This window comes from Mastigoproctus giganteus, chromosome 4 (genome assembly GCF_048544385.1).
Source record: "Mastigoproctus giganteus isolate SK-2022 chromosome 4, ASM4854438v1, whole genome shotgun sequence".
In the NCBI taxonomy this organism is placed as follows: Eukaryota; Metazoa; Arthropoda; class Arachnida; order Uropygi; family Thelyphonidae; genus Mastigoproctus; species Mastigoproctus giganteus.
The window spans coordinates 173549303-173569805 of NC_143578.1; the positions used below are offsets into that span (position 1 = coordinate 173549303).

General features: G+C 38.1%; 1 protein-coding gene across 1 annotated transcript in view; it reads right to left on the reverse strand.

The window, feature by feature from the left end:
- Window positions 1-20503, reverse strand: part of LOC150087211 (glycogen debranching enzyme) — a 763093-nt gene that overhangs the window by 130583 nt on the left and 612007 nt on the right. The window contains exon 23 of the mRNA XM_090371076.1: window positions 14804-14939. Coding sequence (XP_090227202.1) covers window positions 14804-14939 — 136 coding nt within the window. The remainder of the gene's footprint in view (window positions 1-14803; window positions 14940-20503) is intronic.

Genomic DNA, 20503 nt, shown 5'->3' on the forward strand with positions numbered 1-20503 from the left:
TTCTTAATCTGAGCGCGAGGAAGAATCCCATCAGCATTCAGCTTGCTCATCCCATTCAAGGCCTTATGCACCTCAATCAGATCAACCTTGCAGGTGCCTATTCTCCAGGCACTGCAATTTGCAGAATTTAAGCCTTTCTTGGTAAGAGAACCCCTTTGTGCCCCTCACCAATCTTGTTGCCCTTCTTTGTACTCATTCTAGCAACTCTACACCCTTCCTAGAATGAGGCATCCAGACCTGTACACAGTACTCTAGGTGTAGCCTGACCATTGCCTTGTACAACGGGATAATCACTTCCCTGTCCCTTCTAGCAAAATCCCTATATATATCACTGACAAGACTCCATGATCTGCCCTGGTAGCCCATCTGCACTACTCAGCGAACTTCATATTTGGCTGCACAATTATCCCCCAGGTCTTTTTCACTTTCCACTTCCCTGAGTGTAATACAACACAACTGGTATGTTTCTCTTGGGCTACTGCTACCCATATGCAGTACTTGCATTTGTCAATGTTAAACTTCAGTTGCCACTTCTCAGCCAATTTACCCAACTTATCTAGATCCAGTTGGAGTAGCATACTGTCATTAATAACCCTGCCAATCTTTGTATCATCTGCAAACTTGGACATTAATCCTGATATACCTTCATCAATATCATTGATGAATACACAAAACAACAATGGGCCCAGCACCGAATCTTGGGGAACTCCACTAATAACATTTGTCCATGAAGAGCAGTGTCCGTTGATTACCACTCTCTGTTACCTCCCACTCAACCATCCCTTTAACTATTGTATCAACTTACCTTTAATGCCATACCTTTCCAATTTGTACAGCAATCTTTCATGTGCAACGTATCAAAAGCTTTCCTGAAATACAAGTATATGATATCAAAATTATTTTTGACATTCAGTTCCTTTTTGTGAGCACATCATAGTATCCAATCAAATTGGTCACACAAGACCTCCCTTTAAGAAACCCACATGCTGTGTCTTAACTATTATTGCAGTCTTGTCTAGATGATCCTGCAATGCTTCTTTAACCAGTGATTCCATTATTTTCCCCAGAACAAAAGTTAAACTAACAGGTTTATAGTTACTTGTGTCAGCTTTTGAACCCTCATTGTGAATTGGTGATACATATGCACACCTCCAGACCATGGGGACCTTCCCTGAGTCCAAGGAAGTTCTCATAATTATGGCTAAGGGTTCCCCTCATTGAATAACTCCTCATGTGTGATTGTAGATGTAAAATACTCATTCAGTTTATCAGCTAACTGAGCATGATCATCAAAAGTAAGCTCAACTATGCTAAGTGGTCCAATTTGATTCATCCCTTTCCTTCTAGAGTTTACATAACTAAAGAACTCTTTGCTGTTTTTATTTGCATCCTTTGCCAAACATTTCTTGTAATCTACCTTTGTCTAACCTCCTTTGTGACTTGATTACAGACAAGCTTATATCTGCCATAGGCTTCTGTGTCACCTGATAATTTATATACATCCCATACATTTTTATTCTCTGCCACGAGCCACATTAATTCATTTGACATCCATTTAGCCCTGAACCTTAAATAATATTTCTTAGTTGGAATGAAAAGCCCAGTAGCCTCCAAGATTAAGTCCTGAAGGCTTCCCATTTAGAATTCAATGTTGGTAACATCATCAGTTGATCCCACTGTACAGAATTTAAAAACTGTCTGAGATCCCTGTAGTCACCTTCATGAAAGCAAAGGCCCTTTCCTTTAGCCTTGATGGTAGTTACATCTTTAAGTAATTCCCATATCAGTACATTGTGATCACTGTCACCCAGTGGTTCCTTTATCTGCAAATTTTTAATGCATGAATAATCACTGCTGATAATCAGATCAAGAGTATTACTCCTTCTGCTTGCCTCTCGAACATGCTGCTGTAGAAAACAGTCATTCAATAAATCCAAAAAAAGTCTTGCTAGTGTGCGAGTGACCAAACCACAAGTTCCAGTCAATATCTGGAAAGTTAAAATCCCCCATTATAAGACATTCTGATTTACTGGCCCACTATTTCTCTGCGCAATTGCTCATTATACTCATCAGATTCATTAGGTCTATAACACACACCTATTCTCATTTTTCCTTTCCCAGTGCTGCTGTCACACCAAACAGACTCAACATTGCATTGTCCACCAACATGGACCAGGGTATGTCTGCCAGGGGCAAAGGTTGATGACGTTGTAGAGCAGATATCATCTTTTAAGGGCACCAAAGGTGATATAGTTGTACACGTTGGCACTAACGATATCAAGAGTAGGAGACCGGCAGAATTGCTTAACAAGTACAGGTCACTGTTGAAAAAAAGCCGTGAAATAGGGTTGAATTTGAAAGTGTCTGCAATTCTGCCCAGACACGATAGGAGGGAGTATATGATGAGAGCCTTGTCGATCAATTCGGCCCTGGAAAGATTGTGCAAGGCTCAAGGGGTAGAATTTTTTTCAGCCTGGACTGTACTTGTTAACAGGAGAGATTGCTTCTACAGGGATGGGATACACTTAAATAGAAAGGGTGCAAGAATATTTGCTGATGCTATCGAGGCAGTGTTAGGTGGGTCGGAAAACTGCTAGCTTGGGGGGAGACAAAGACGAATAGATTAACAGTAGCCACTGGCAGAGGTGAAAGAGATTCTTGCACTGCTTCTATTGGAATGAGCAGAAGCGTGAAAAACAAGATTCAGGATATTTCAGAGACTGCTGGGAGTCATTGCGGTACAAGTAAACACATGGGTTGTGTTAGGGTAGCTAAGAATAGAAATAGGTGCAAGTATACTTGCGTGTACACCAATGCTAGGAGTTTAGTAAATAAATTTGATGAATTTGAGGTATTGCTCAAAACATCAACGGCAGATATTGTTGGGATATCAGAGACTTGGTGTCACACAGAAATAAGGAATGCAGAACTGGAATTTGGGGAGTACAACGTCTACAGAAAGGATAGACTGGATAGGAAGGGAGGAGGGGTTATGCTATTAGTTAAGAAATACATAAAATCAAAGGAAGTGAAGCCAGTGGACATTGCTGGACAGTGCAGTGTCGAGTCAGTTTGGTATGACATAAGCATTGGGAGATCAAAATTGAGAGTAGGAGTGTGCTATAGGCCTAATGACTCTGATGAGTATAATAAGAAACTGTACAGGGAAATAGAGTGGGCCAGTAAATCAGAGAGTCTTATAATGGGAGATTTTAATTTCCCAGATATTGACTGGAATTTGGGGGCTGGTCACTCACACACTAGCAAGGCTTTTGTGGATTTATTGGATGATTGTTTTCTATATCAGCATGTTCTGGAGGCAACTAGAAGGAGTAATACTCTTGATTTGATTATCAGCAGTGATTCTTCATGCATTAAGAATCTGCAGATAAATGAACCACTAGGTGGCAGTGATCACAGTGTGCTGAAGTGGGATTTACTCAAAGAGGTAACTACCATTAGGGGTAAAGGGAAGGGTTATTGCTTTCGTAAAGGCGACTACGATGGACTGAGACAGTATTTAAATTCTATACAGTGGGACCAACTGATGATGTTACCAACAGCAAATGCAAAATGGGAAGCATTCAAAGGACCCCGGGGGCTCACATCTGGTGAGTATGGGCTTGGCAAACCCAGGGTCCTGAGCTGGATATCATCATTCTTCTCTTTCTTGGTGATTCCTTTCTACTTCTCTTTCTCTCTCTCAGGGTAACTCGGGGAATTTTTTTTTTTTTTTTGGCTGGTACAGCATAAGCCTCAGGCTTCCTTGTACCATATGGCTAATAATAATAATAATAATAATAATAATAATAACTTATCTTGTAAGCTACTAACTAATAATAATAAGATGTTGGCTTTACATACCAACTAAGAAATATTGTTCAAGGTTTAGGCCTAAATGGATGGCCTAAATAAGAAATTGAGAGTAGGAGTGTGTTATAGGCCTAATGACTCTGATGAGTATAATAAGAAACTGTACAGGGAAATAGAATGGGCCAGTAAATCAGAGAGTTTTATAATGGGGGATTTTAATTTCCCAGATATTGACTGGAATTTGTGGATAAGTCACTCACACACTAGCAATGCTTTTGTGGATTTATTGGATGATTGTTTTCTACATCAGCATGTTCGGGAGGCAAAAGAAAACAGCAAAGAACTCTTTGCTGTTTTCTTTTGCATACTTTGCCAAAGATTTCTTGTAATCTGCCTTTGTTTACCTAACCTCCTTTCTGACTTGATTACAGACCAGCTTATACCTTCCATAGGCTTCTGTGTCACCTGTTAATTTATATGTATCCCATGCATTTTTCTTCTCTGCCACATGACTCATTAGTTCATCTGACATCCATTTAGGCCTAAACCTTGAACAATATTTCCTGGTTGGCATGAAAAGCCTAGTAGATTCTCTACTAGGTTTTTTCAAGATTTTCTAAGATTCTCAAAATGCTTCCCATTTAGAATTTGCTGTTGGTAACATCATCAGTCGGTCCCAATGTATAGACTTCCAAAAGTGTCTCAGACCATCGTAGTCACCTTTACAAAAGCAAAAACCGTTCCCTTTACCCCCGACGAAAGTTACATCTTTGAGTAAATCCCACTTCAACACACTGTGATCACTGCCACCTAGTGGTTCCTTTATCCTCAGATTCTTAAGGCATGAAGAATCACTACTGATAATCAGATCAAGAGTATTACTCCCTCTAGTTGCCTCCCGAACATGCTGATGTAGAAAACAATCATCCAATAAATCCACAAAAGCATTGCTAGTGTGTGAGTGACCTACCCACAAATTCCAGTCAATATCTGGGAAATTAAAATCCCCCATTATAAAACTCTCTGATTTACTGGCTCATTCTATTTCCCTGTACAGTTTCTTATTATACTCATCAGAGTCATTAGGCCTATAACACACTCCTACTCTCAATTTTGATCTCCCAATGCTTATGTCACACCAAACTGACTCGATGCTGCACTCTCCAGCGATGTCGACTGGCTTCACTTCCTCGGATTTTATGTGTTTCTTAACTAATAGCATAACCCCTCCTCCCTTCCTATCCTGTCTATCCTTCCTGTACACATTGTACTCCTCAAATTCCAGTTCTGCATTCCTTATATCTGTGTGACACCATGTCTCTGATATCCCAACAATATCTGCCTTTGATGTTCTGAGTAATACCTCAAATTTATTTACCAAACTCCTAGCATTGGTGTACATGCAAGTATACATGCACCTGTTCCTATTCTTAGCGACCCTAACACAACCCATGTGTTTACTTGTACCGCAATGACTCCCAGCAGTCTCCAAAATACCCTGCATCTTGTTTTGCAGGCTGCTGCTCATTCCAATAGAAGCAGTGCAAGAATCACTTTCACCACTGCCAGTGGCTACTGTTAATTTATTAGTCCTTGTATCCTCCCAAGCTAGCAGTTTTCCGACTCACCTAACACTGCCTCGATAGCATCAGCAAATATTCTTGCACTCTTTCTATTTAAGTGTATCCCATCTCTGTAGAAGCAGTTTCTACTGTTAATAAGTACAGAGCCAAAAAAAAGTCTACCCCTTGAACCTTGCACAATCTTTCCAGGGCCGAATTGAGCGACAAGGCTCTCATCCTATACTCCTTCCTATCGTGTCTGGGCAGAATTGTAGACACTTTCAAATTCAACCCTAATTCACAGCTTTTTTTCAACAGTGACCTGTACTTGTTAAGTAATTTTGCCGGTCTCCTACTCTTAATATCATTAGTGACAACGTGTCACTGTTGTGCCCTTAAAAGATGATATCTGTTTTACAACGTCATCAACCTTTGCCCCTGGCAGACATACCCTGGTCCTGTTCCACCTATCCTTTTTACACAGCATGTTCCCCGTTTCCCTGACAACAGAGTCACCAACAACTACTAGTTCCTATGGGACCAGTGCATTCTGCCTTGGGGGTTGCCGCTGTGTTGCATGATGATCAAGTGCAAGCTCTGGCATTGATGTGGCCAATGATAAGTTAATAGCTTGATGGCCCCCTCAATTTAGATCCTTTGAGGGCATCCACCCTGTCCTTCAAGCTCTCATATAGACCCATAACAATGCTGAGTTGTCGCCTCATTTCCTCACACTTCTTACATTGCACAAGGCAATCTCCAAGGCAGAATCCGCTGGTCCCAAAGGAACTAGTTATTGTGGGTGACTATTGTCAGGGAGACGGGGAATATACTATGCAAGAAGGATAGGTGGAACAGGACCAGGGTATGTCTGCCAGGGGCAAAAGTTGATGACGTAGAGCTGATGTCATCTTTTAAGGGCAAAAGGTGATATTGTACACGTTAAAACTAATGACATTAAGAGTAAGAGATCTGCAGATTTACTCAACAAGTACAAGTCAATGTTGAAAAAAAGTTGCGAGTTAGGGTTGAATGTAAAAGTGTCTGCAATTCTGCCCAGACACGATAGGAGGGAGTATATGATGAGAGTCTTATCAATCAATTCGGCACTGGAGAGATTGTGCAAGGCTCAAGGGATAGAATTTTTTTCAGCCTAGTGTGTGCTTGTTGACAGGAGAGACTGCTTCTACAGGGATGGGATACATTTAAATAGGAAGGATGCAAGAATATTTGCTGATGCTTTTAAGGCAGTGTCAGGTGGGTCAGAAAACTGTTAGCTTGGGGGGGGGAATACATAGACTAAAAGGTTAACAGTTGGCCGCAGGCAGAGGCAAACGTGATTCTTGCACTGCTTCTATTGGAATGAGCATCAGCATGGAAAGTAAGGCAATGGAGATTTCCAGGAGTCATAGTGGAACAAATAAATACATAGGCTGTGTTAGACTAACTAAGAGTAGAAACAGGTGCAAGTATACTTGCATGTACACCAATGCTAGGAGTATAGTTAATAAATTTGATGAGCTTGAAATGCTTGTCAAGACATCAAAGGCAGATATTGTTGGGATATCAGAGATGTGGTGTCACACAGATATAAGCAGGGCAGAATAGGAATTTTGGATGTACAATGTGTACAGAAAGGGAGGATGGGTTATGCTGTTAGTTAAGAAACACAAAATCTAAGGAAGTGCATTCAATTGACGTTGGTGAACAGTGCAATGACGAGTCTGTTTGGTGTGACATCAGCACTGGGAAAGGAAAAATGAGAGTAGGTGTGTTTATAGGTCAAATGAATCTGATGAGCATAATGAGAAATTGTGCAGAGAAATAGAGTGGGCCAGTAAATCAGAATGTCTTATAATGTGGGATTTTAACTTTCCAGATATTGACTGGAACTTGTGGGTTGGTCACTTGCACACTAGAAGACTTTTTTGTATTTACCGGATGACTGTTTTTTACAGCAGCATGTTCGAGAGGCAACCAGAAGGAGTAATACTCTTGATCTTATTATCAGCAGTGATTATTCATGCATTAAGAATTTGCAGATAAAGGAACCACTGGGTGATAGTGATCACAATGTATTGATATGGGAATTACTTAAAGATGTAACTACCATCAAGGATAAAGGGAAGGTCTTTTGCTTTCGTAAAGGTGACTACAGGAGTCTCAGACAGCTTTTAAATTCTGTACAATGGGATCAACTGATGAAGTTACCAACATTGAATTCTAAATGGGAAGCTTTCAGAGACTTAATCTGGGAGGCTACTAGACTTTTCATTCCAACTGAGAAATACTGTTCAAGGTTCATGCCTAAATGGATGTCAGATGAATTGTTGTTGTTGTTGTTATGGAGGCTTAATGGCACATAAGCATCTATGGCTATAATGTGCCTATTCACTTATTATTTTAAGAGATGAGGAATTTCCATAAAATCAAAAGAAAATTTGAAATCAGAAATTATTAAAAAGTCCAGTTTGCTTGAGGAAGTCAAAAAATTCAGAAATATTTGCCTTATCACCAATGAGGTTTTCAAGCGTTATTGGTTTACGATTATTTATCAGTGAGATCAAGGATGAAGCTCTGTGTTGTTTATAGTAGGGGCAGCCAATGAGAATATGTCTAACAGTCAAGTTGTTAGAGCAATGTGTACACTGTGGTGGATCACCTCCTGTGAGTAAATAAAGATGTGTCAGATGAGTATGACCTATTCTTGCCCTTGAAAGGACTACTTCTTCTCGTCTCGATGTACGGACACTGGAACGCCAAATTTTCGGATCTTGTTTAAACTGAAAGAGTTTATTATTAGTCTGAGAGTGCCAGAGTGCTGTCCATTGTGATAGACAAGCAGCATGAATGGTTAGTACACAATCTGATGCTGGAACAGGGATATTGGTTAAATCAAAGGTAGTTGGATTTTTTGCAGCTTTATCAGCCAGTTCATTGCCTAAAATACCGGAATGGGCTGGAATCCAACAAAAAGCAACCAGTTGGTGACGTTTTTTGATTTGTAGTAACAAGCTTCTGATTTCATCTAGAACAGGGTGAACTTTATTTTCGCAATTACTTAGCGACATGATTGAGCTGAGGGAATCAGTATAAATAACAGATTTTAAAGAACAGTCAGAGTAGAGATTTTCTAAAGCAAGTTTTATTGCATACAATTCAGGAGAAATTATACTAAAATACAATTCAGCAGAAAATATACTAAAATCTGATGGAAGGGATACTGATACAACTGTATTTGGAAACACTGCAGCTGCTCCAACATTTGAATTAGATTTAGAGCCATCTGTATAAATTTTGTAGAAATCAATATATCTTTGAATGTGAACATCATGAATTTGTTTGAAGTTTGTTGCTTGCAAAGTATTCTTTATCCATTGGCAGATGTAAGCATCACATGTTGGAAGAGGAGGAGGAGCCCATGGTGGTTGAGTAAAAGTTGGTATCTGCTGTACTTTCCGGATGGAAATATTCCAAACCTGCGCCAGTTCAAGAAGGCAAAGACCAACTGGTTTAACTATGCTGGGTTTGTTTCTGTATAGGTTTTCTAATGGTGGGTTTAAAAGGTATGACTGAACGGGATGAGAGGCACAACTTTGTATCTTGATAGCATATTTCAATAACAGTGTTTTCCTGCGTAAAGTTAGTGGGGGCTCATGAGCTTCTATGTAGAGACTATGTGCTGGCGACGTTCTGAACGCACCAATTGCAATTCTCAAAGCACTGTGTTGAATAGGATCAAGCCAGCGTAATGCACTCTTTCTGGCAGAATCATAGATTGGAGCACCATAATCGAGACGAGATCTGATTAATGCTTTGTACAACCGAAGCAGGGAGGTACGATCTGCACCCCACGTTCGGGCGGATAAAGCTCTGAGTATGTTTATCTTTTTCAGACAGGAAGTCCGTACATTTTTAATATGATCTAGGAAGTTTAATTTGTGGTCAAGGATTAATCCTAGAAATCTGATGTTAGTAGCGATTGGGATGGAGACATTGGAAATTTGAAGTTCAGGATCCGGATGAAGTTTTCGTTGTCTGCAAAAATGGATTGCAGTTGTTTTCTGCTGAGAGAGTCGGTAGCCGTTGAGGCTGGCCCATTGTTGTATTTTATTTAGTGAAATTTGAAGCTGTCTTTCAATAGATCTCATGTTTTGGGAATGGCAGGAGATGGAAAGGTCATCTGCATCATCTGCATATAGATAAGTCTCAATTGTGTTTGGAAGCTGTTTGGTGATGGAATCAATTCTAATAGCAAAAAGAGTGGCACTCAATACTGATCCCTGTGGAACACCTTCTTCCTGAATAAAAGTTGAAGAGAGGGCATGTTGGTATCGAACTTGAAATGATCTAGTATGTAGAAAGTTCTTAATAAATATAGGAAGGTTGCCACGTAGTCCGAGAAAGTACAGATCACTAAGTATACCATGCCTCCAGGTGGTATCAAATGCCTTCTCTATGTCTATTGAAACCATTACTAGATGTTCATGTTTGACAAAAGTCAGATGAATTAATGAGGCTCATGGCAGAGAAGAAAAATGTATGGGATGCATATAAATTATCAGGTGACAAAGAAGCCTATGGCAGATATAAGCTTGTCTGTAATCACAAAGGTTAGGCCGGCAAAGGCAGAAAACGAGAAATCTTTGGCAAAGTAATCCACCAAGGAAAAGAAATCTCGCAGATCATCCCATTTTGCATTCTTGCAATGCCAAACAACACGAGGTTGGGAATAGCCATGAGATAAAGGCTCCATTGGAGAAGAGACAATCATCAAGTTGTGATCTGAGGTGCCTAAAGGACCACTCACTTTGGCCGTGTACTTAGAAGGGTTGTTTTTGTGCAAGTGACAACCCACCACCATATCTGGAAAGTTATAATTTGGCCATTATACAACTTAATGATTTACTGGCTCACTCTATTTCTCTGTATATTTGCTGTTCCAGTGCTTACCTGGGGTGCCCACTACCTGCAAAGTGATAAATGTGTTCTCAAGAGTGGAATGCCAGGGATACTGAGGCATCATATCATTCAATGCCACGATCCTGAATCTGTAACCACAAGGGTAGGAGCAGGGCATTGTCACAGTTCACTACTCTTGCAGGTGAACCCACTAGGTGTTTGATCCTTGATAAGCAATCCCAGGATGACTTGTTGAGCTTGTTGATGATATCTGGTCTTTTAAAAGCAGGAGCTCAAGGTAGTGTGCTGCAGCTGGGTCTTTCAACCATCAGATCTTTCTTTCTTTCCACAGGTGGAAACTCAGTAAGGAGGATCTGGAATGTTTGAGGGGCTATTCCAGCACGTTTGCACAGCAAAAGTATGCTGGATTCTTAAGGTGTTAGCCTGGAATCTCGGCTGTAGGTGTCAAACACCAACTATGCTAAATTGAAGGACCAACACCATTATCAGTAAGTCCCCTCACCACAGATGTCAAGGGGCTCTCAGATACCCTATTCTTAATATCATTAATACCAACCTGTACAATAATATTACTTTTTGTGCTTTTTAAAAATAACTGTTCTATAACATTAACTTTTGTTTCAATAGATATATACCTTGCTTCTATTCCACCTTTCTTTTTTGCACAATATATTTTGCAATCAGGCTGGAAAATTGAATGGATGGAAGGGTAGGGGCAGGGCATTGTAGGAAGTAGGCAAAAAAAAAAAAAAAAAAAATATATATATATATATATATCTTTCTTCCTTTAAAAGATGGAGGACTGTCTTGTCTTTTAATCTTTTTTGTGGTCAGCAGAATTTAAACTGCACAGATAATGCATGCAACGGTCTTAATTCTTACAGTTGAAAAAAATTGCCTTTGCAATGAACTGGCCTGGTATTGTACTACTCAAACAGATGGCCCATTTGTCTTTTAAACAAATTAGCCATTTGTTTTTTTAAAAGTCTCATCTTTTAAACAAATTAGCCATTTGTTTTTTTAAAAGTCTCATCTTTTAAACAAATTAGCCATTTGTTTAAAAGATGAGACTACTATGACATCCTATTTCAGGATTAATTGGTCCCATATATCAGAGAGCAGGTGACTTCTAGTGACAACACGTCACTGGTATGAACTACAGTTCCATGTTTCACCTCTGTTTATATTCTATTTTTAATTAATCATGTTCACAAAATATTCTCTTTATAATATTTTCTTCATTATATATTACATTTTGGCCCAGTTTTATGTTGCATAACTTTAAAGGTATTTAATTTTTCTTCTTTTCACTATTTTTATTCACCTTTCGGCACTCAAAAAATATATTACAGGCTAGTGGTATTAGTTTCCACTTCTATTAACACTCTCACAGCCAAGGCCCTCTCTAAGAGGTTGGCTATTTACACACCTAGCTTGCCTAATATCCTTTAAACTCTTTTCCATCTCTTTGCATCTTTGTACTTTCTATTCTTCTTTCTTCTGTCCATTGAACTATTAGTGCAATACGAGGGTGATTCGGACATTCTTACTTTTCTTATTCTTGCTATTTTCGACTCTAATTTTTATTACCTTTTTCCCTCCCTTACCCTGCATTACTTCCTATTTCTATACCACTGCCTGTTACATAAATTTACATAAAATCACCTTTCTCAAAAACATTTTTCAAAACATTTCGTTCCCACATGCATTTACACTTTAATTTGACTAAGATGCATTTAGGGTTAACGCCTCAAGCTGCGAGCAAATTTAGACTAAGTATATATTAAGTGCAATAGCATCATTAATACACAGCCATTTCTGAATAAACAGAATATTTATAAGGTGGCATATTGTGAATACCACAACGAGTTGCCATGATATTGCACTACTTCGAATAAGTAACGCTTCACTTAAGGAGAAGAACAATGTTACTTATTCTCAGATAGGTACTACCACCCAGACGGCACCATTTCAGGTATATTTGGCCCTTCTTCAGTGGGTGGGTAGGTACCCAAGTGATGCAATGATGGCAAAACAGTTATGAAGTATAACAACTCCACAATATGAGAGATGCCTGATGGTGTATGATGTATTTAGACTAAGAGGCATTTAGGGTTAAAGCCTCAAGCTGCGAGCAAAGTACATGATCAGGTGTAGTCCCCTGATGAAATACCTGATTCATGTACCAATTTTATCTTATTTATTTTTATCTAATTTGCATAAAAAATAAATTTTTTTTTTTTTTTTTTACCCTCATTTTGATGCTCACTACATTTATTATTCTATATTTATTAACTTCTACTTCCCTTTCAGCTTTTGTACATATGACTGGCCTATTAATTCAGCCGCTAATTCTATATATATATATTTTTTTTTTTTAGGTTCTTAATATTCTTTTTCTCTTTTTTTTTTTTTTTTTTCTTCTATTAGGCCTGGCACCTTGTGTTAATAACTTCTCCATCTTTTAGTATTTTCTATTAATTATTTGTAATTGTCATCTTTATATTTTTGTATATTGTTTTTGCTGCCTTGTGCATTCAGGTACACTTACTGTTTCTCTTTCTCTTACATTTTATACATACTATATATACAGTGGATTCCGGTTATTTGGGTCACCAGTTAATCGGAGAAGCCGTTTATTTGAGGCAAATCTTAAAAAACAGAAACCAATCGAGAAAATAGCCAGGGTTTACTTTGCTTAATTGGGACAAAATGCCGTTTAATTGGGACAGGAGACCGCAGCACTGGAGATACCGTACGATTGTCTCCGACAGTACCACATGGTTCGGTCAAAATTCTAGAGGTCACAACCATAAAACAATAAAAACAATTAGCAGTCACCTGTTTATTGAGCTTTTCTGTTAGAGAAATCTATCATAAACGGACTCGATCTTATTGAATTCGCGATAATACCGACAGCTGGAATTCTGTGGGTTATTATGGTGAAATGTGTTTACACTTCCATGAAATCTTCAATCATATAAAAGATTAATTTTCAGATCTTCTCTTCATTCCTATTTTTAAAGCTTTGTAACTCGTTACTCCGTTCTCACTTGCGCGTATCGTGTTACTTGCAATTTGTGTGTGCCGTGTTCTTTGTTATTGATTGCTCATCTTAAATTTTAACCTCCCCACCCACAAATGTCAACTAGTTCGTATGTACATATTGCAGTAAGTATTAATTATTCCGATTTTCACGTATCATTTAACTTTTTAATTGGTAAGGTAATAAAGGGTAAATTTGTGCTTAATATATCTTTGCTTTTATAGCCTGTGGATAATATTCTTCCTATTTTTCCTAATTAGAATCGCTGTTTAATAGAATTAAAATTCAATTCACAAACGTGATTTGATTGTACATTGAACCAATTGTAAAGAGGGGGTACATTGCATTTTTTAACTATTTACGTGAAACTTCGGATAATTGGGGCAGCCGCTTAATCGGGCCAAAATGCACTAGTCCCGATGTGTCCCAAATAACCGGAATGGACTGTAAAAATATTATTTTTATTTTATTTTTTTCCAAAGTGAAATCCAGTAGCCTAGTAGTTTTTTAGGTTAGAAATTTAATAATAACAGGCCTTCTGCAATAAAGAATTGCTCAGGAGAGAGAGAGAGAGAGAGAGAGAGAGAGAGAGAGAGAGAGAGAGAGAGAGAGAGACAGTGAGAGTTGAAAGTACATGACAGAAACTTATTGTTTCTAAAATACTTTCTTCCAGAATCTGAATGATTATCAATTTAGATTATAGGGTCATCGAAAAAAGGTGTCCATGATTTCCCTTTTATCTTCAGAAATATTTAATAAATTGCTGTGATTGTAGCAGCAAACAGCGTGATAACTCACTAAGTTGTATTTGACACCTCAACAATGACTTTGGCTGTGCCATGAGTGTGCAGAATGACTCCTATGCACACCGCCTCAGTCAGTGTCAGTAAGATGGTCACCAAAAATGTCACTCAGTCAGTGTCAGCCTTGGCCACCAACAAGTCACTCAGTCAGTGTCAGCCCTGGCCACCAAGAATGTCACTCAGTCAGTGTCAGCCCTGGCCACCAAGAATGTCACTCAGTCAGTGTCAGCCTTGGCCACCAAGTCACTCAGTCAGTGTCAGCCTTGGCCACCAAGAAGTCCTGACTTGACTCCATTAGACTTTTACTTGTGGGATTACCTAAAGAACATTGTCTACATAGAAAAGATTTGTGATCTGCACCATTTAAGAGAGAGGATCACAGCTGTAATAGCAACTGTTAAGCCTGAAATGATCGAGCGCATATGGACAGAGATCGATTATCACTTGGATGTTTGCCGAGCAATGAACGTGCTCATACTGAAACATACTAAGGTATGAAGTAAAACTTGAGATATTCCTGTAGATATTAACAAATAAATCAATTGATTGATTGATTGATTGATGTAAGTATTTGCATTGTTATTTTATCATGAAATCCCAGACAGCTTTTTCAATGACCCTGTATAATGTTAAGGATAGTAACAGAACAAGTATACCTTGGAGTTGCTGGTTTCCCTTTATTTCTTGCCTTTTCTGAGCTACCCATTTTGTCCATCCAGGTACCACAATTGTGTTCATTACCACCAAATACAAATCCTGTTTTTAAATCAACTCCTATTGTGTTATGGAAACCTGAAATGAAATTTGCATGAAAGTTTAAAAAAAGTAGGTAAAATGACTAAAGATTATCTTTTTAAATTATCGATATCTCTTGTTGACCACCTTCTCTGATCAGCATGTTGCTTATTAGTGTTGGTTAAATGATGCAAAGATGCACATTTATAAAGCAGTAGCGATAAAAAAAAGAAAGAAAGTAGTACCCACACTTTGTTTGCCTATCTCTGTAAATAATTCATCTAATCCTTTTTTTCAAACTATCTACTTTCACTATATTAGGTGGAAGTTTACGTGTTTACATCAACAATCAGTTATTCTCTGGCTGTAGTTGCAATAGTTTGGAGAATCACAATTCTCAGAAAGAATTTTATAGAGAAACTTAAGATCAGTTAGGATTCTTCCGACATCAAGAGTTTTGAGATGAAAGTGTACACAGTGCAATTAATAGCAATATGCTGTAACACAAAGGATTTCTGAAGGAGTACCTTATGAAGTTATGACAGAGAGAACTGAGTGCATTTGAATGATCTTCCTGTGTAATTTCTAAACAAAAGAGACAGTCAATAACTGTTAGAATGATTGCTTAATACAGGACAGCATATCTGTAAACTGTAACATATTCTCTTGATGATCTAATAATTTTAAAAGATTTACTGATGATATGAAAAATGTGGTTGACAAACTGGCAGTTGTTTGAGGTGATGGCTCCTTTGAATATAGTGTAAGCTAATCCAACAAAGTGGGAATAGCTGAGATTATTACATGATCTGGATGTTGGAAAACAGAAAGATTGGCACTGACATGGATTTAAAGAGAACACATTGTTTGAGGCTCAGGGCATCAGTTTGCTTACAGCTTTGCTGGAGTTGAATCTGGTCAGATGGCTTAGAAATGGATGAGTAGTGTTTGGTGTCATCAACAAACATGGCAATTTGAACTGAGGACCCTAAGACTAATTGAGGAAGATCACTGAAGAAGATATTAGAGAGATCCTAGGGAAGACCCTTCCTTGGGGAACCACATGAGCCTTCCCAAGGCTATAAAATTTTATCAGTTTTAGATAAATAAAAAATTTCAACAGATGTGCACATCACTCATACTTTGGCTGAGTAACAAAGAATTTCATAGATAAAAGGTATTTTCAAGATTACAGTTCACCACTGTAATGCCTCTTTGGCCATAAAATTATAAATACAATCGATAGAAAGTTGAAATTTATACAATTTATTAAAAACCACACTGGGAAACATATTACATCTTGTTTATCAATACATTTTTGCCATCGTTCTTTTCAACTTACATATGCACAGTGGCAAAAGGTTGGATCATGCTGTTGAAGCCAGCCTGTCATTGTCTTTTCCTCATCATTCAAAAAATGTTTTCCCATGAAGATATTTCTTCATATGTCTAAACAGGGAGAAGGAGAAAAGGAAAAAAAAAAAAACAACACCGGGTGGAGCTAAGTCCAAACTATATGCAGGATGAGGCAAAACTCTCCACCCTATATCTGAAATTTTCATTTTTAGAGCTTTCTTTTTTATTTTATAGCCCTGTTAAAGTTTATGAATTGTTTGGCAATATCTTTCTTTATTTATAGTCTGACCTTTCTTTAAAAAAATCAAACAAAACTGGGTCTTCTCTGTACCAAAATGATATGGCCACAATTTTTCTGGTAATTCAAGGTTTCTTTTTCCTGGAACAGATGGATATATCCATTCCACAGACTGGCATTTAGAATGAGGGTCATAAAGATCATAATGGAATCTCATCACCTATTATCAGACCTTCAAAAAATTTTCTTTGAAAGTTAATGTACTCCTGTAACAGGTCTTGGCAAGATCCCTGCTTGGAGAATTTTATTTCTCTTCTCAACAGCTTGGGCATTTACAGCATATTTTTCTATGATCTAATGTATCTAAAATGGTTAATATGCTTCTCTTTGAATACCTTAGCGATTGCATCATTGCATATTTGGTTATTGTCCTATCTTTTTTCAATCATATCATCCAAAATCTTAGTGTTTTCTTCAATGTGCACAGACATTGCTCTTCTACTCCTTGGCTGGTGTCACAATTGTGATATGCTGGCACTTCTCCAATCCAAAGGAATCTCTCCTGAGTCCAAAGATGCTCTCATAATTAACTTCAATGGTTCAATACACTCCCTCATGCTTTCCCTCAAAACTACACGGTATATGCCATCAACTCTGGGAAGCAGTGCAGGCAGATATGAAGTTTTCTGAGCAGTGCAGACGGTCTGCAAGAGTAGCTCATAGTGTCTTGTCAATGATATACAGGAATTTTTCTAGCGGGGATAAGAAGATGATTATCCCCTTGTATAAGGCAATGGTCAGGCCAGACCTTGAATACTGTATAGAGGTCTGCAGGCCTCATTTTAAGAAGGATGTAGAGCTGTTGGAACGAGCACAGAGAAGGGCAACAAGATTAGTGAATGGAACAAAGGGTTGCTCTTACGAAGAAAGGCTTAAATTTTGCAAATTACAGTGTCTGGAGACTAGGCACCTGCGAGGTGATCTGATTGAGGTATATAAAGCCTTGAATGGTTTGAGCATGCTCAATGCTGATGGGATTCTTCCTCTTGCTCAGAATAATCATCTGAGAGGGCATAAATTCAAATTGAGGAAAGACAGATGTAGGATATATGTGTGTGGAAGTTGATAGCCTAAATAAATTTAAGGCTGAGCTGGACGGGTATTTCGAATGAATGGAGGGGTGAAATTGGAGCGGTTTTTTTTTTTTTTTTTTGGCTGATGCTGTATAAGCTTGCTTTTCTTGCATCATATGCCTCTACTAATGCTAATGCTAACTCGGGGAGCCCTGCTTGCCTTTATACTCAAAAAGTTTTTCTAATGAGCAATCATCTGTAATTACGACATCACTGATTTCATATGACAGAGCCTCTTCTCAGCATGAAGGGTCTTTAGTCAGTAAAGGCAGATGCAAAGTACTTGTACAATTCATTTCCAACATCAGCTGACTTGTCTAAGACTTTCCCACACCCAATGCACAAGGATCAGATCTGATTTGCTTTTTTCTTCCTTGAAAAATACATGAAAAATTTGTTGTCCCCATTCCTTGCTCTCTTAGCCAGTGCTTTTTCATATGCAGCCTTGTCTCTCTAACTTTAACTGTGGTACTATTACAAATAAACTTGTAGCTGCTTAGGCTTCAGTACATTTCATAATTCTGTAATTATCCCATGCTATCTTTTTCTGCTCTATTTTCCTGGCCAGCTCTGATTTCATCCATTTTGGTATCCTCCTGCTGCAATATTTTCTTAATGGCATGTATGCGTTCATGGCTTCTGTGATTTTTGCTTTTAAAGTATTTCATAATTCAAGTGTATTTGCCCTCACTCTGCAATCCATCCAATTAATAGATGTCATAGTGCCTTAAACTATCAAAGTCTACTCTTCTGAAATAAAAATGCCCGACTTTACCTTTAACTACCAGCAACATCTTTCTTCATTTTCCAACTGATGACTGCATGATCACTACCTGCCAATGGTTCTTGTATTTTAAACTTTGTGAGGTCATCTAATTCGTAAGTAATGATGAGATCAAGAATATTCTCACCCCTAGTATTATGTCTGACATGCTGGTATAAATAATAATCATAGAGTTTATTTAGAAAAATTTTTCCCCAAGGTGAGTTTCCCTTCAACTTATTCCAATCAATCTGGGGCAGATTGAAGTCAACCGTAATAATATATTCACACTTGCTTGTCCATTCTAACTGCATGTAAAGACTCTCATCATACTCTTCACAACCTTATTACTCTCACTCTCATTATACCTTTGCTTTTAAATAACTCACACCACACAGATTATGTACTGGCAGACATAACTTTAAAGCTCTTTTTTCACACAGGCTGCTTTTATAAGAAGCATGACAGCACAACCCCTTCTATCTTCCCTATCTTTCTTAAATACATTATACATACCATAGTGGAACTCGTCATCCCAATTTCCAAGTGGCACCACATTTATATTTGTCCTATTATGTCAGCATTAGTTGTCCTAATCAGGAGTTCATATTCTGCCATTTTATTAACAACACTCCATCTAGGTCCAAATACTACACCTAGCAAGTGGACACCAGGAATTATCAGAAGTTCCAGGTTTGAGTGTAGGTTATAGGTTATTATTATGCACCATACAAAAGTGTATCTAAATAGCCTTTTGGGATGAAAGACAAAAATAATTGTTTTGGGTACATTTAACTATTTTTGTTACTGCACCTTTTACCTTTCCATTATTTGCATATTAGAAGAATGGTAGGAGATGTCAAAGTCATCTGCATACAGGATAGTGAATACTGTTTGTGGTAGGTCATGAGTTAGTGAATTCAATATTATATTAAACAGAATAGAACTTAGCACTAAACCTTTTGAGACCACTTTTTCCAGGATAAAGTTAGAAGATAAGTTGAGTTGCAAGAAGTTTCTGATAAACTGTGGCAATTCATATAACTTTTGCAGTATATCTATATCTCCAAGCCATGTTAATGGCTTTTCTATGTCAAAGAGAACCATAGTGAGATTTTTTTTTCTGTAGAAAGGCATCGTGTTTGTTTATCTCCATCCTAAACTATAAACTGTAGAGCACACATTTCTTTCTTGGCTCTATATATGGGTAGATTAAAGATCAAAGGATCAGTGATTTGGATTGAAGAATTCACTAGACTAATTTTTGCTTTTGCTTAATTTCTTTAATATAGTGTAAAGTTAATTTTTCTAACAACATAAATTTAATTTTGATAATTTTTGAATTAGTAGTAGTAGTAGTAGAATGTGATGCAAGAAAGCAAGTGTATGAGCTTATGCAGCATCAGCCAAAAAAAAAAAAAAAAAAAAAAAAAAAATCACACCATTCCCTCCAAATGCCTGTACAGTTCCTCCTTAAATTTATTTAACCTATCAACTTCCACAATGACAGATGGAAGTTTGTTCCAGCAATTAACCACCCACTGGCTAAATGCAAATTACCGCACATCTATTCTACATGTCTTTTCTTAATTTGAATTTATGTCCGCTTAGGTTCGTAATCTGAACAAGTGGAAGGATCCCATCAGAATTCAGCGTGCTCAACCCATTCAAGGCCTTATACACCTCAATCAGATCACTGCACAGGTGCCTAGTCTCCAGCCACTGAATTTTGCAGAACTTAAGCCTCTCTTGGAAAGAGGATCCCTACATTCCCCTCACCAATCTTGTTGCCCTTCTCTGTACACACTCAAGAAAATCTACATCCTTCCTAAAATGAGGCCTCCAGACCTGTACGCAGTACTCAAGGGGCGGCCTGACCATTGCCTTATACAGAGGGACAATCACCTCCTTCTCCTTGCTAGCAAAATTCCTATATATTATTGACAAAACCCCATGACCTGCCCTGGCAGCCTATCTGCATTGCTCAGAAAACTTCATATCTGACTGCAGAATTACTCCCAGGTCTTTTTCATTTTCTACCACCTTAAGTGTAGTACCACACAGTTGGTATGTTGTCTCTGGGGTTACTTCTACCCCTATGCACAACTTTGCATTTGTCAAGGTTAAACTA